At 46.0% G+C, this 17,426-nt stretch overlaps 1 protein-coding gene across 1 annotated transcript in view; it reads left to right on the top strand.

The window, feature by feature from the left end:
* The first annotated feature begins 587 nt into the window (after window positions 1-587).
* LOC8031167 (ankyrin repeat and KH domain-containing protein 1) overlaps window positions 588-17,426 on the top strand; it is an 88,930-nt gene continuing 72,091 nt past the window's right edge. Inside the window, 3 exon segments of the mRNA XM_042292621.1 lie at window positions 588-757; window positions 12,120-12,288; window positions 14,615-14,795. Of these exon segments, the coding sequence (XP_042148555.1) occupies window positions 701-757; window positions 12,120-12,288; window positions 14,615-14,795 (407 nt within the window). The 5' untranslated portion in view covers window positions 588-700.

Here is a 17,426-nt window from a genome sequence, read left to right as displayed (position 1 = left end):
TCAGCCTTGTCCGCTTCCTTTAATATATGCCTTAGAAATTATTTTATCTTGTCGTGTTCACTGACATCTCAGGTGTGGTGCATCTAATGATGTGTACACATCGGTACAGTTGATCATGATCCTGACACACCCCTGATCAGGTATCTTTTCCAAAAGCTAAAATGGCTAAAGACTCGTGTTTGTGGACATCATTGAGCAACCCTCATGCATATTTTCCGTGGAGAGAACACTGCGCTTGCCTTACATAATGAACGCAAAGTTTTCAAAAGAGAGCTGACTAACTTCGAATGCCCCCAAGAATGTTGACTCTGGCAAGTCTGGTAAGCGAAGAAACCCGCCGAGCAACTCGACTCGAAAAAAACAAAATGATGTAAATCTGCAGTTTCGTATTTTTAAATACTTTGCGAACAGGTACTACAAAATTTATATAAATATTAATAATACTGTGTTATATAAAAATAAGTAGCAATATTTTTATCGTATATCTTATTATCAGAAGTGTAAAATAATTGAGTACGCAACCGTCTACATCCGGGATTTAGCTTGAAAAATCCTTCAGTGCATTAATGGCGGCCCTTGGTGGCATGTAAATGGTTTGAATTATTTTGTGGAAATTGTGTGGATAACCCAGCTGTACCATAGAGTTCCGTCGCTTTTAACGGACATAGAACCTGATGTGACTCTGGTTGATGTAAAAAAAATGCAGAATGTAGTTCATGGAAATGCGTGCGATGCCGTGAGAGAGGAACCCCAGGAGGTTAGTAAAGGACGTACAGGAACTACCGATCATTTCGAGACGGGCCAGAGACAGAGTCTGAATACCCTGCATTCCAATTTTATGGCAGATTTAACGGAAAGCGACGACGACGAGGCATCCGAGGTAATCCTTCCACCTTTTCCCTTGTTCGGGCCTATGTGTGCGCGACCGAGCCATACGACTGGAGAAAATGTTGAGATGGTTAGGCTTAGAACAGCCTTTTTCTGCCCGTGACGCACGGCAAACTGTTTTCTCGAGTCGTTCGCGAAGTCGCTGAGTTATTAAAAACGTGTCCCACTCGCGAAGTCTTTGTCGCGGCGGCTAGTGCGGGCAAGAAACACGGGGTTTTCGGCCCATCTCCCGCCGCGGGGCCAAGAGTTCGGACACGAGGGGGTCTCGAACCTGGCGCAGTTCGCGACCCGAGGCGTTGCGACTGAGCGGTCTCGTCAGCAGGCCAGCGAGCCGCCGAGGGTCTCAGGTGAGACGCCGCCGACCACTCGCTTTGTCTCGAATACATGCCAGAAAAATTGTCCATCGCAGCCCCCTCTAAGCCTATCGCCGATGTTTTTTTTTTTTTTTTCCCTTTCTTTTATTCTCTTCCTCGCTTCGCACCCTTCTCCTTTTTTCCCCCCAGGATACTGCGGTAGGTAGCCTTCGCGAAATGGTTTTGCTGGGCGAGTGTGCAGTGTTGTATTGTGCGCAGCGACCTGCGTCCGACATTCCGGCGCAAGCGTGTCGCGTTTCTCCGAAACAGCGCGGGCGCTGCCGTAAAGTTTTCGCTGCCGGAGAGAAAAGCCAACAATAACAAAAAAAAAAGAAAAAAAAGAAACCGCGAGCAAGATGCAGAGGAGAGCGCCCCGAGTTTTCGCTCGCCAAGCGCCCGCGGTCCCCTCGGACTAACCACGGAGACCGTATCACTGCGGGTTCTACCAACGATGCCCGTAGCAGAGTTCGGTCCCGCAGCTCCCGACAGAGGCCCCCGACACGCGGCCATGGGGTTTGCGCTGCGTTTCGGGCGGACCGTGCAACCCAACGCGGCTCCTGCTCTTTTCTTTTCCTTTTTTTCTCTTCATTGATACTTCCCTTCGAGGGGAGGGGGGACGGGACATCGCGCTAGGCCTAATTTTCCCGAGTCTGCCGTATTGTGTCCGCCGCGTTGGAGCGGCGAACGTCCCAGCGCTTCGCAAGGGCGCCCGTCGCGATCCTTCGTGTCGCCGCGTTGCCACGGGGTCGCCGGGGGCCGACGCTCGCGCGAGGGTCGGCCACCAGCGAGAGGGGGGCTGTCCTTCTGCCGGACGTCGCCACGGCGGCGTGTGTGTCTGCTCATCTCCAAGTTTTTCACGCTAAGAAGTCCGCAGCGTGAGCGCTTTTTGCGTCGGTGTTTGGGCGACACGTGGCTGCGTCGCGGTTTATCGGTGTTGTGAGGGCGGCCGTCGACCCGTCCGCTTCGTGAAGCTCCCGAGCGACGGTGTCTACCTCCGCTGTCGTCGTCGCGGGCTTCCGGAGGGGAGCGACGGGGCACCCGGAATTCTCCGGCTCTTGCAATGGGCTGCGTATAGTACTCCGAAGTCGCGGCCGCTATAAACACCTCAGGGGTCCCCGTACCCCATGCTGCCGCTCTGAGCCCGTTGTGGACGTTTGTTGTGCCGATAAAACGCCATTTGCATTCATTGCTCCAACCTGGCTGCCGCCTGTGTTGCACCCTGCCGCGGGAGTGTTTAGAGCTTAGAACTGGCCTAGCGTTGTTAGGCAGCGTGTTGCATTCATTCGGCGATGCCTAGCCTGGTTGTTCAAAACGCTGTGCTCGCTCTGCAGCGGCGGTTTTGCTGGGCCTGCGTCAAATGAATTGGGTGAGATGACTGAGTTATTTTACTGAAGCGGCACCTCGGTCAAACTTCGAAGATATCACATTGCAGTTGCCCGTGTTCAAAGTATCTTCTTTCATAGTTACTTGCTCCAAAAAAAGAACCATAAGAGAAAAAAAAACGTTCCTATGTGGAAGATAAGGAGTGTGATAAGCTTGTGAAATATGTGCATCTATTAAAGACGGGAAACTAATAATCGTGCAAAGTGTGTGTACGTCAAATGCAGGAAGTTTTAGTAAATGTACAACATATGCATATGTCAAAGGCAAAAAGTTGCTCTAGAAGTGCAATTTTTTTCTTTTTTACGTTCTGAACCAACATTATAAATTCAGGGTGATGAAATGCTGCTGAATTTGCCGATACGGGCAGATATCCTTGCAGATAAGATTCCTCGCCGTTCCTCCCTTGGAAGTGTCGAGCTTTTGTTTGGTTTTTAGATGTCTTTTGAGGCAACTAGTATTGGAATATCGCAGGAGTGCTGGAGCTCATTGTCGAGTCTTCCGAGGATGGCTGCTTTTGTAGCAACAGCTCAGAGTCCGGGTTCTAAAAAGAAGCGTAGGAGCCCCCAAACAAACTGGCAGCTAAGCACCTGCGGCACATTGCCTTGAGTGGGAGTTTGTCGTCGCATAGCCGAGCATACTGGAGGCAGCTTGCGCCGGAGTCGCCTAGAGCCAGTAAATAAGCTACGCTTCAGAGTGACGACACTTGAGCCATGAACGGTTTGATGGATGGATGCTAATGGATTTCCCCTTTGTATCAGGCAGTAGCTTGTGCCATTTAGCCTAAAATCCTTTCTTCCCCTCCTTTTCAAATTTTGCACACCAGCAAACTTTTGTCCTCTGTTTTTATTTTTTCTATTTTAAATATTTATGACTACAACACGCCCTCTTTAACCAGTCTATCAAAATAATTGTTGGCAGTTGTCTGAACTCTCAGGTGAAACAATCGCCCATTGCGTCCTTTCTGCTTTTTTTCATTTCATTTGTTTTTTGCAAAGTTATTGAGAGGTGAGGTCCATGTCAGCCTTTTTGGTGCATTGAACTCCTCTGTGGCTTCTCGTAAAACAATCCTTTAAACACGGCGAATTTCTGGGGTTGTGGATATAGATAGCAGTTTGCAAGTGGAGGGATCTTTCATCATTGGCATGCTGTCAGCAGCACATATAGTAATGGGCATGGAAGAAAAAAAATAAAGCTTTGCAGGGGATCTTATAATTACCGAAATGAGGCAATCTCATAATATAGGAAAAACGAGCCACATGAGTAGGTTGAACATAATTTTATGGCCCCTTGCCCTGGCGAATAGCGAGAGCTCGCAGATTTGGGGCTCTGAGCGTTTGGTCTCAGTGGTGGAGCGACGGCTCTTGGGCGTACAATGCAGCAGACACAGCTGCTCTGCTTGCTAGAATTTCTGCTGTGCGTCTGCCAGCGCCGCTGTTACAGCGCAGTTCGGCTGTTCTCTGCGCCGCCGCTGCCCCTCCGACGCCTCACCAGCCCGACGTACAACACAAAAGTCATTGTGCTGCATGAACACAGCTCATATTTTTTGCCTTAGCTTATAATGCAACTATGGGGGTATGCCTATTTGCCAATGACAAGTAGGCATACCCCCAAGTAAGAGTGACGTTTTGCACAACTTGATCATTTGGACGGAACTTCTACACATTGGCACCGCTTTGTATTGCTTCGCCGACCTTCGAATAGCTTGTGACGGCACTGAACCCCTCTGATATTCTCATAACTTACTATCGTCAAGTGCTGCTGGTGCAATCCCTATCTTAACCGCGACATTCCTAATGCAAATATTGCAACGGAAATGTTGCAAATGTCTACGGATCAAACTGTTTCAAAACAAGCAGCGCAGAAAACCTCTGTGGATCACTCGACGCGCTCTGCCATGTTCCCGCAAATCAGTTGTAGCCGCTCGGCGAGTGCTCCACCGGCTTCAGATCTACAAGCAGCACACGGAGAGATCACTCGCATCTTGCGAGGGGCACAGGAATCTGCTCGGCGATCTCTTGCTACTTGCCTGGAGAGGGGGATATTATTTTACCCGTGTGAAGACGTAGCTTCCTCTACTTTGTTCCACTTTGCAGCAGTGGTAGAGCCAAGGCATATATCACAAGCTTCTTGCCTTAGATTGTGGCTCTGCTGTGCGAGCAAAGGAGCCTGCCAGAGCTACAGTGCCTGTTGCCTTAGTTCGACTGCCAGGCTTGAAGTAAGTTGGAGTATAAGGTAAAATAGCAGCGTCTTATTTCGGTACTATCCGCTCGCGATCAGTGCCATCCTTGACATGTTGAGTGGAACTGAGCAAAACACATTTTTAGGCAGTTTGAGATTTGAACAAAGGGCTACGTGTGAATGAATTCGAAGGGGGATATTATTGGTCCCCCCATTTTTCTCTCGGCCATCATCGAGTCGGGCGCATGTCGTGTTTCGGAAATCATTTGACTTTCCGGGAATCTAAAACTCTTCACTACCTTGCAACTCCCACGATAGGGAGTTGCAAAATGCTGGGGTCTTGCAGTTGCTTTGGCCTAGTGTGTTTGAACCTCCATCCAGGGGATGCACTAGATATTAGTTGGATGCAGTAATAAATTCTTGTTTGCTTTTCTGAGTTGCGTGGACTCAACGTCTTTAGCACAGGATTAAGTCGCCTCGAAATGTGGTCCTACGATTACTCCGTAAGAAGCAATGAGAGTGAGGTGCTTCAGCTTTTTGCTGTGTAGATTTCAGTGGTGATTTAATGACCCTTTGTTGGCTATCTCAAAGGGCTCTGTGCAGCAATGTATGAGATATGGTCCCGAATCTGGGACCTTGTGAAGGTTCCCACATTTTTGGGAAAGGTCCCACATTCCCACAATTAGGTATGTAGGAAGTCTACAATTTTGCAAATTAGTTATGTCTCGTTAATAAGGACACCTCCGTTCTCCCACAAAAAAGCACCCATGATCTGAGTAGCCCATAATAACGAGACAAAAATGCATGTACAGGGTGCTCAGGTATTTAGAACACAACTTCAGGGTACATAACTTTTTTTCATATTACTGCATCTGCTTGAACAATTGACTTCACCTTACACTACATCTATGTCATTTATCTAGTCATTTATCTATTTCAATATGGCAGCTTGCGGGTCTGACGCATGAAATGAAAAGGCATACTGTCCTGGTTGCCTTGGCTGCCGACCACAGCGATTTGGATATAGCCACCTTCTTGACTCTGTCGAGGTCTTTTATTTTCAAGCTCAGAAAACAGCTTTCGGATTCTGATGGGGATGTTGCATCCGTGGCCAAGCGAAAAAGATCCTCAGCAGTTAGATGCCGTCAGGACGACCAGAGTTTGGTGAACGACGTCCCCAGCAAGTCAACGAGGGCCATTACCAAGCAGCTCGAGGTGGAATAGTCGAATATCAGGCTCTTGGTGCATGAGGACTTTAGATACCAGTCATACATGAGAGGGTATTTTATTTCCCAAAAACCAAGGAAAACCATGTCATCCGGTCCAAGCGCTTGTTGTACAAGCTCAAGCTCCCTGAGGAACCGGATGTGCTTCATTTTCTTTTTTTCCGATGAAAAGAACTTTAAGACCACAAGGTCAACAGGAGGAATGACAGGTGGCTCTGTGAGAGCCCCAATGAGGCCCCTACAGTCATGTGGACAAAGTTTCTGTCATGTAATGGTCCTAGCTGTTGTGAGCAAAGATGGCGACGTCATGCCGTCACACTCCTTGCAGCAGGGCCTATGGGCCAACTCGAAGGTCTACAACGAGACCCTGGCACTGTATTAAAACCAGGGGAGTTTGTACAGTTTTAACGGGACTCTGCTCCATGCCACACGGCCCAAAATTGGTTGGCTGACAATCTGCACTACTACGTCCACTGCAACAATCCCAACTCTCCAGATGTGAACCTCCTGGACTATTGTCTGGGGCGTTGTTGAGAGAGAGACCAACAAGCAGCTCGACAGCCCCAAGGGTCGTTAAAGGCTGCTATTGTGGACGCTATGGCAACGTCAACAAGGGCCACTTGATCGAAGCGTGCAGCCGTTTTCCAAGCTGCATCGAATCAGCCATTGCCGCTCAAAATGATTTTATCGAGTGAAGCTAGAGCACACAAATACAAAACAGTACCTTTATTAAATTCCGTTCAAATAGATAAATATTTTGTCTAAACCTTTGCTGAAACCACCGTTCCCAAATACCTCCTGCACCCTGTGTTTACCGTGTTTGTCCCCAAAAATGTATGGCAGTGTGGTATCTATATTAATGAGCCATAGCTACCGAACTTGGGGAATTTAAGAGATTTGACAGTTGTCCAAAGAACCAAACTGCTGAATTTTACTTGTATGAAAACAGCAAGAATATTCTCCTATAATTTGTCACGTTCAAGAGTTGTGGCTGGCACACATGAGGGCTTGCATCTCCTCAGATGGTATGGAGTGACCAATAGGAGTCGAATATAGCATTTATTGATTAATTTGTTTATTTATAAATACTGCTAATGTTATTTTTTTGGAGGTTGTGGAAAAAGGGGATAGTAGATTTTACTGCAAATGAAGTTGTACAAAGGAAAGTATGATATATATTAAGCACACAATAGGTAGTATGGAAATGCAGCAACCATTATAATACAATAAGAAACATAGTCAACGTTTTACAGTCTTTAAACGCCTTCAAGAATAACTACTGAAGATGAATTAACATGCACTTCAGAGAGACTGCTCTATTCTTCAGTTTCTGAGAAAACATTTTGTTTAGACAATGCAACAAAGGTACAGAACCAGTGCCCTGCAGTACAAATTTTGCCTAGCTTGGGCCAATCGTAACATTAAATACCTCAAAGATTATATGTTAAAATTGTTCTGGAACGAGTATACAAACTTGATCTTCGCTTTACGGTGCCTTGTTGGAAGGGGTCTATCCACTTGGACCCCTGCTTGACTTCTTTGTAGTGGTTCCAGAACAAATTAATATCGGAGATTGAATGTGCACACCAGGGTGGTCCCAGAAGCTGCATGGCTTCTCTTGTTGGTTCGGACCAACGTTATGTCAGCTCGGTTGTGGTACTCTGCTTCGAAGGAAGTGCCTTGGAGGGGGGGGGGGGGGGGGGGGGGGGTGCACATTGGGCCACATTATTGTCTTCATCGGCTGCCATCCTCCATGCTTACTACTTTCAGAACATACGAGGCTGTTATTTGCAGCGTAAAGTTTAAAGAAAAAAAAAATATGGTTGGGCTCCGTTAATAAGATTACCTCGTTTTGCCGTGTGCATCAAAACACATAGTAAAATCCCTGCCCGCTAAAGTTGCAAAAAGAAGCGTGTGACTTGTGTGCACAAGACTTGCCTAGATATACCAAGTCGTCTAGAAAGACATCTCTACACGTTCTACCATATTTAAAAGCATAGAGCTGATGACGCATGGTTTTTATCCACAACTTACAGCTAGCAGACGCCGCGTGTCAAATGTGTCGGCAGCACCTCGAATATTTGTACACTGTTTTGAACACCCTTTGTTGCACTGAGTCTATGGCAGGGGTGGCCGAAGTGGCACGGGGCTAGAGTCGCAGAGAAAGCTAGAAAAGTTCAGAGAGCCACAGGAAAAAGAGAGGGGGAAGGGGGGCTAAGCTATTTTTGACAAGGGACAATATTTAGGGAACAGTCCTTTCTGAAGGGAACGAGTATAATTGTCGACCACAACAAAGAACACCAGGCAGCAGAACATTCCTTCAACCGCTAAGCAAAAACGAATTCATGGCTTGTGCTGCCCGGCCACTGCCCCCGACGCCCGTTATGTGTATACGGTCCGAAATTCATTCTAGAACAATAAAAGAAGCAGGGTCCCTGGACACGTCTGTGTCAAAAAGGAGTCCAGCTGCATCTACGTAGTGTAGGACAAGGCTGCCAAGACTGTGTACTTTTATTTATTTTTTTCAATTGAACTATTTTTGTCTTGGGGACACAGTAGGGCATGCTTACCAGGGAGCCACGCTTGGACCCGCAAAGAGCTGCACGCAGCTTGCGAGCTGCAGTTTGGCCTTTCCTGGTCTATAAGAAGTTCTCAGGGTTGGGAAGTACTTTAAGTACATTGTACTTAAAGGGGCCCTGCAATCATATTTAAGCGTCTACCTTTTTTGCGGTTTCCACGTCTCTTGGGGTTCGGGCAAGCCAGCGGGCACGGAGGGAGTAACTAAATATCAGTGCGTCATATTTTAACCGGACGACGCGGAAACCTCCTCCACCGACGAGGGCGACCCGCGGTACCGAAAGCGCGCAAAATGTGACGTCTTTGGTCCTGGGCTTACTACTGGTCAGAGCCGCTAAAAGCTTCTTCTTAGTCGAAATACAAAATATAAGTTGCGCGAACCGTTTCAATTACTTATAAAAGTAGTTTTTGTTCACTATTTTAGAACAGAAAAGAAACAAATGCAGTTTATAAAGTACGGAAACAAGAAATGACCCGTCGACATACCCGTCACCAAGCGGTGGAAAAGGCGGCGCATACTAGAAAGAAGTAGTGGGATCAGGCGCCGACACGGAAAAATCCCGGATGTACGAGGCAGCGCTGCGGTCGTATGGGCAGGAGGACCCGACCGGCTCCGAGCCTCCCGAAGGCCTTCGGCGAGATGCTTGTCTTGCGGTTTGGCCGTTTCGCGGTATGGCAGCGCGAAGTGGCTCCCACTCTGAACTGATCTTTACCCCATGTTTGCTGTCGTTTGCGGCCAATGAAGTGTCATGCCGAATTAGTGTTTAATCACGCAGCAAATGCAATGAGAGCCGCTCTGGCTGCCCGCTGCATACAGCCTGTCCAGAACATGCTTTAGTGGCGCCCTCTCGCGCCGTCGACACGGAGTGCGGTAGCCGTGAGCGCTCGCGATGAGCTCACTACCCCTCCTCTAGTTCACGGCCGCTCAAGCAACCAAGGACGTCATGAGGGAGGTTATTTTTTGCTTGTTTTTGTAATTTTGATTTGCTTATAACTTTTAAAATAAAGCGAATTTCAAGAAAATAAAAGTTACACTAAGTTACTACGTTCAGTGCGCTCAGGTTTGGTACAAATTAAAAATGAGTAAAAACGTGCTTGCAGGGCCCCTTTAACATACTACTCTAAGGAGGTTTAGAAGACTTTTACTTTAGTTGAAGTACATTTTCTGATGTACTTGTACTTAAAGTATTTTTTTCTAGTAGTTTCTGAGGAAGGTACAACTTTCGACTCCAAAGTACATTCCCCAAATTTGGCCTTGTTGATTTTGTATCACAAAATTATGCTTTGCCAACTCTGAAGCAACTTGATATTATCCACTATTCGCCACCATTCCTGAAAATAACTGGTGCACCCCCGATTAGCCCTCAAGCAACGTACACCAAATTAAAGACAAAAGAAAAAACATTGCATAGGGGGATTGAAAGGACATCATGACCATACTTGGGTAGTAATTCAATTACAGTAATTGAATTACTGTAATTTAATTACTTTTTGTAGTAATTTGTAATTAACTACTTTAAGCTAAAAGGAATTGTAATTGTAGTTTAATTACTTTCTAGCATCAGTAATTGCAACATTTCAGGCAGAATTACAATTACTTTGCTAGATTTTACGGCGTCGGTACTTTTTCTCCCCTGACCACAGAGACGGCAGTACAGCCTAAGCGACAGGGGAGAAGGAGAGGCTGGGATAGAACGGAATGAACCGTTTTGTAAACTGTAAAACGATTAAATGAGAAATTGGAGAAATAATTTGACAAGTGACGGCTACGTTTACGCCTGTTTTCGTTCGGATCGCAGTTGAAATCTGTCTCTTCGTCTCGTTCGCTTCCTGTTGCTCGGGTTCCTTCCTAGGGGTCTCCTCTTGTTTCTCATTCTCCGCAGGGGGCATCGGGGTTCGAAGTCGAGCTGGTAGGGCTCCTATCACATCATCCGGTCGAGGCGAAACGTTCGAGGTTCTTCCTACGCGTCTTCGTCGCTAGCATATTCACTTACATATTTCAGTCAAGGTTGGGGATTTTACCGCATTTACTCGAGTAACAGCCGCACTATTTATGAACAAGGCCCTTGCGTCCACTTTTGCGCAGAACACAAATACAGCTAATCATCGCTTTGCGCGTCAATAACACAGCGAATAACTAGATCGCGAACACGATTCTCCATACAAATACAATCTTCACAGATGGTATCTTCGCGCGAAGGCGTCATCTCTGTCCTGTAAACCGCTAGAATCATGCTGTCGATCGCGGCGATTGGCAGTCCGCGTGTTTCGAGGAAAAGCGAACCCTCAGGCTTTCTTCACAAACAGTGCAGCTAATATTCAAGTAAATACGGTATTGTCCATGAAATTATTCTATTTTCTTTAAGTGTTCTTCACGTCCCTCTACTCTAGCTTGTCTGATGGTGCCACTTACAGTAAGTTATGCTACTCTAACATCGAGGTCTCGTTAACACGACCCACCGCACCTTACTTCCAACCGTTGTTGCTACACTGCTCTTCCCCTTCCCAATCTTCGTATACCTTTCTGCATAAATTTTCATTATTTACTGTTTGCTCCAACCCCTAACCCTGTCAACCGTTTCTCAACCTCACTCTAAAAAAAGCCCCTGCGGCTACTTTCCCTCACAACACTCGGAGAGCCAATCACCGACTCTTACAAAGCTAGCTCAGCGAATGACGATGCCGAAACATATGTTTAGACCAAAAAACGCAGTCTGAGTTGTGACATTAAGCAATGCAAGCGTGACGTGTTGCATTGCTGAATGTCACAACTCAAACTGCGTTTTTTGGTCTAAACATATGTTTCGGCATCGTCATTTGCTGAGCTACCTCCGTAAGTTGCAGTGATTGGCTCTCCGAGTGTTGTGAGGGAAAGTAGCCGCACGGGCTTTTTTTAGAGTGCTGATTGGACGAGATTCCAAAACTTAACAAACCGCGTTTTTAGACTGTCAAGAGCTTGTTCTAAAATAAAATAAAAATATAATAAAATTTTTTTTTATTTATTGCGAATATAAGGTGGGTAGTTCTCAGAAATAAGTAATTGTAAAGTAATCGCATTACTTTTTAGAAGTAATTTGTAATTGTAATGAATTACTTTTGCATAGTAGTAATTGCAATTGTAATTAAACTACTTTTGGAGCAAAATAATTGTAATTGTAATTAAATTACATTTTGAAAGTAATTTACCCATGTTTGATCATGACGAATCGTGTTAAAAAGTACTCGTATTTTACTTTGAAATTGCATTGTATTTATAGCATTTTACTTCAAGTACACTGCACCCAGTGTACTTACTACTTGGAGCACATAACCTCTTATTAACTTTGTACTTTACTCCAACTCCTTTTGAGATGTACTTTGCCCAACACTTGAAGTTCCACAGCAAAAGCGACCCAGTAACACCGGTTCAAACCGTGTCGTGGGCTGCGTGGTCGCGGACCTTGCCCTCAGAACCGTGCGACTTGGGGCGCGAGGAGTGCGGGGTGCTGTGTGACGGAAGGAAACATCCCCCCAGGCCGAGTCGTTCATCTTGGACCCCGAAGAGCTGGAGGAAGAGCCTGTGCTGGACACGTCCAAGTTCCTGCTGTCCTCTGAAAGTGGCCGCGGAGACAGCCCCGAGCTCCAAGTGGGCAGCGTGGACCCCGATACACAGGCGCGGCTGGAAGCCCTACTCGAAGCCACAGGTGGGGACGCCCTCCGGGAACATTCCTTTTTCCTTCTTTCAATCTGCCCAACACCTCCTAGAAAACAAGGCCATAGTGCCGAATCTTCCACGTCTCAGAAGGCCACAGATTGGACATGTTTGCCACATTGGTGTTCGGCCCCGTTTAATGCACCAGTGTTTGGCAACGTGTGCTGCGTCAGTGTTTGGCTGGTGTCGTCACTGACTGAACACTATTCGAATGCAGACGTAGTGCTCACGTCCAATCTGCGTTGTCCTCTGGTAGGTGACGTTAGAGATCCAGCCCAAAGACCTTGTTATTTATGTGTTGTTCTGTCTTTATTTTACTTCCCAATCTCTACTATTTTTACTTATCACTCCTCCCATCTGACTTGTCTTTTTGCTCCCCCTCTTTCTCGCGGATTCACACACTCGCATGGAGAAGAGAAAACGCTCTCTGGATTGCAGATTTGCTAGGCTGTGCCCAGAAGGCTTTTGCAAAAGCAAGTATTTGGAAGCGTCTCGATCGTCCGGGCGTCCGTTCCCCTCGCAACCGTCGACGCTCTCGGCCGTACACCTTCCAAACTCGCGAAGTTGCCGACGAGTGCGTCGCAGGGCGGGTGTGTTCGCTCGAGCCATGTTTACTCGTTTCGTGGCAACGTCCGATGCGCGATGACAAAGTCATTTCTCCCGCATCTCGCTGGGCCTTTGCTCGATGCGTTTGCACTTTGTGTGGTCTACTGAGCTCTGTGGCGAGATTGTGGGGCAGTCAGTGCTCTCTTAATGCCACTGAATCGAGGAGAAAGATTGAAAAGGGTTTTGTTGTTACTATGCGTTGGCATCCGTAACGTACGAGCCATCGATTGTGGCACCAGTTTAATTTGTTGGGCTTGTGCCGGTTTGCTTAGGTTTCCCTTTTGCATGGCAAAGTGGATGTCAGTTCCTTCAACTTACATTTATATGTTCGGCAAATCGGCGCACAATCCTGACTGCAAGTGTCACGCGTGCACTGTGCTGCGTCGAGAGTACCTGGCGCTGATTGGTCAATCCCGTAATGTCCGTCGATTGAAATGACATTAACTTTGCAATGTGGTAGGGGGTCTGTTCTTAAAGGACACATGCAAAGAAAAAAAAAAACATTTTTTTTTTAAAACAGCGTGATGGAAAAAGTATGTTATAAAACAAGTTTACAAAGAATGAAGAAAATTTTTAGAGCTATATTTACGGCGCAAAACGAATTTGTAGTTGGCGCCCGCGGGAGCCGCCACTGGTCACGTGGTAGACCTGTGCGCCGCCGCGCTGCATCGCCGCCGCTGCCGCATGCTGAGCGTTGTGCGCCGCCACTTCAACGCGTTTCTTCACGTCGCCGCCACCGCCACGGCGCAAGTTCATGTGCTCCGGGGCACCGCCGCTGTCATCTGACGGGCACACCGGTCTATCACGTCTGCTTGCACCTTTTCAGGAGCTTCCTTTGGGCTCTAAAAGTTACTTATTTATCTTCGTTTTTTGTTGCACTTCAAACGAAGATGAATAAGTAACTTTTCGAGACCATAGGAAGCTTCCAAAAGAGCGCAAGTACCGCATGACAAATAGGGGCCAGTCACATGATAAATATGGGCCATTTTTTCGCCACACCTGTGGGCACCAACTATAAATTTGTATAGTGCCGTAAATATAGCTCTAAAAATTTTTATTTTTCGTTGTAAATTTGTTTTATGACTTCCTTTTCCCAACCCGGCTGTTTAAAAGAACAGTTTTTTTCCTTTGCATGTGTCCTTTAATGCAACCGGGTTTGCTGCCAGCAGTTAATGTCCCGGGGCCTCCCAATGGCATATGGTGTCGTGACACACCCCGTTTTGTAAGATATATGCAGGAAAAAGGGGCGTGTCTCAATGTTTGATCGGATTTTTTTATATAGAAAAAGGCCTTGCATGATTCTATTTCCTGGTTTCGGAGGATGCTTAGGGCACGTAGCTCACTCTATAAAAAACACATTTCCAGAAACCCTTTTTGGGCCCTTTCGAAGGGCCACTGCCCTCCCCACAAAACATTTTTTTTTTTCCGGAATTGTTTGAATAAGTCTTGTCATTTACTTTTGCTTTAAATATTATTATTATTTTTTTTTTTTTATTACGGGAGGGGTTAATGTTGTGACATTCTCTATTCAGACACTCACAAAAATTTTTTACAAATTCAATGGTTATAATTGTTAAAAAGAAAAGAATTATGTTTTTCTGGGAGTATTTGGCATTTCTTAAGAGGCTCCTCCCCAGCGGCAATGCACCGGTCGATAGAGAGACCCAGACGGCGGCCCCCGTGGCCCCCCGGCGCCCTCTTGCTCGTTGCAGGGCTGAGCAAGCTGTCCCTGGAGGGCAAGCAGTTTGCGGACCCCGAGGTGCTGCGGCGGCTGACGACGTCTGTGAGCTGCGCCCTGGATGAGGCGGCGGCCGCCCTCACTCGCATGCGTGCTGAGCACGTGGCCCCCCTACCCCCACCGCCACCCCAGGGAACCGCCCACCACCCGGCTAGGTCCGTCTCACGACACTGGGCTCTTTCCTTCCACATTGTCCAGGCTATGTTTTGTTCACCCCTAGGCTGACGTTGGGAGATACGCGCTTGCCAGATTAATCGACCGCCTTCCTTAAGTCCCCCGAACCCGTTCTCTCCGCTTGGACGAACTTCCACCGCACTGTCAGCTTAGGGGGGAACAAAATTTAGCATTGTCTTCCCAATACTCTGATGCCCCCGAACTTACTCGCTCAAGCGCATAGCTTCGTCTGGCGTATTCTTTGCACGGGAGCATCTGCAATTCAGACGCTAGACAAAGTCGCATGTTCTCGCAGCAGTGTAAGGCTGCAGTGCCGTTGGAGCCAATCTGTTTTTGAGTAGACGGGGTGGTATGCACAAAGGATGCCACAAACTTTCCAAAGTTTGAGTTCGAAAGGTTTGAAAACTTTTTAACTTTGTTAAGGTTTAAATTTGAAATTTGCTGAGGTTTGAATTCAAATAATACGAAAATGTCAAGGTTGCTGAAAGTTTGAGTTCGAAGACTTTAATTTTTTGACAGATAGTTAGAAAACTTGGAGCATTTTAAATTTATTTAAGATTCAAGTTTGAACATTTCAAATTTGTTTAAGGTTCAAGTTTGCAGAATTAGAAAATTTAACATATTTGTTCAAGGTGCAAATGCGCAAAGGTCAAAAGTTTAGATTTTAAGTTTGAAGCGTTTTAATTTCATGGACGGAGATCTAATTTTGCAGTTTCAAACTAAGTTTTCATGAATTCTAATAAAATTGCGAAATGTGGTAGAAATTTTATTGAAAACATTACCTATTTCTGTTATGTTGTGAATGTGTTCCTTCTTTCTGTGCTGTGGTACTGACGGTGCTACCAGTATTACTCGCTACTTGTTGTAACTTGTAAAACAAGCGTTGAACTGGTTAAACGCTTCATCAAAAACCCTAAGGCGGGCAGGTGAACACACTTCCTACTAATTTGCGAACTAGTAGCCATCGGATCAAGTGCCGCCTAGATACAGTGCGGCATAAGACAACTAAATATATGGGACATTGCATGCTTATAAGGGCAGGCTTCCCGAAAATGTCTAGTTGCTCTTGGCATTCATTTTTGGCAAAATAACCCGTGGGATGGAGAGGTCAAGAGCATATTTCCACTGCCTGGAACTTCTTCGGTGAATGGAGATATCGGCCGCTCTAAAATGCAGCCGGCTGCTAATGATAATGAAGTAATCGCCGATTCAGTGTTCGAGTGGTCGCCATAGTGTATCAGCATCGTGCTCCGTATGCCTTTCCTAGACTTGAGGAAATCTGGGGACTTCTGTTTAAAAACAACTAATGATATGAAGTATGCTCCCAGCAGAGTGCCTCGGTTGAATTTCTAGCCTGCAGATCGGGGAGTTTTCCTTGAGGAGTTGTCCGCGGGAGAGGCTCTCAGAAGCCTAAAAAAAAGGTGCGAGGTCGAGGCCACACCAAAGTGATCATTTGGCAGTTTACAAGTGAGTTGTTTTGTGGCACGATCAACTAAGTAAGACTCTAGTGTAACTTAAGCTCCACTTTATACATTGGCATCTTGCATTTTTTATATTTGTTGCCTCGAACCACTTGAACGCAGGGGGGTGAACCTGTTTCGAACTTCGTCTAACTTTTGTTCAAGAGTTCGAAGTCGAACTTTGGAACTTAAAGGGACACTGGCAGGGTATTTATGCTCGCCAAGGTTTTTAATTGTGCGTGACATATGAGAGTCCAACTACGCAGAACACAATTTGTGACTCGAAATTTTTCTTTCCGCCCGAAAACAGCCGATTGCAGTCACACTCACTCTTTTCTCTGTGGTCACGTGTCGTTTTCTATGGTTTAGGCACAACCACCAAAGATGATCAAACTCTTGGGTCATTGAAGGCCCACACTCAATACTAAAAATAGACAAAATATGATACCCATTTTTTGTGGCTTCTAAAAAACTGCTAATACGTTGACTGAAAAAAAGAGTTGCATATTTACGTTACTTTTGCTAACTTTCTACTCTATATTTCTTCTTCCTCCCCTGTCCAGTTTCCGTTTTGAGCAGTTGAGTTTTTTGACTTTATTAAAAATATGTGTGATGCTGTAGAAAAATGTTCATTGGGCAGCCTTCTGACATCATATTAAATTGCTTGGCAAAAAACTAAAAAAAAAAAAAAAAGATTGGGGGTGTTAGTGTTTTTTTAAGATTCAAAAGTTTGAAAATTGTTAAATTTCTTAGCGTGATAAGTTTGAAAACTTCGAATTTGAAAACAATGAAATTTCTCAGCGACAAAAATTCGGAAGTTCGGATGTCATTGAATTTCTTCTGTAATAAGTTTCACATTTTGAAACATTGCACATTTTTCAAACCCCTTGGTTCGATCTTCGAACCCTTTGATTGATCTTCGAACCTCAAGTTCGCAAAAAAGTTTGCTGCATCTCTAGTTTGTACCACTCGAGCGAAGACCAGTTGTGACTGCATGATCCTGTGCTTGTCAGTAAACAAGTGCATGTGTGATTTCTAAGTTCTGCCACTGTACTGGTTGTGTGTTAAAGGCGTTTCCAAAGGGCAGTGTTGGGGCTATGATGTGCGCTGGTTGCACGTGTGGCGTTAGAACTTTATCTCCATCCAAGGAAA

Source organism: Ixodes scapularis, unplaced genomic scaffold (assembly GCF_016920785.2).
Source record: "Ixodes scapularis isolate PalLabHiFi unplaced genomic scaffold, ASM1692078v2 PGA_scaffold3__209_contigs__length_174095766, whole genome shotgun sequence".
NCBI classification, from domain to species: Eukaryota; Metazoa; Arthropoda; class Arachnida; order Ixodida; family Ixodidae; genus Ixodes; species Ixodes scapularis.
Note: the sequence above shows the minus strand (reverse complement) of the source record. Positions and strands in the feature narration are given on the sequence as shown.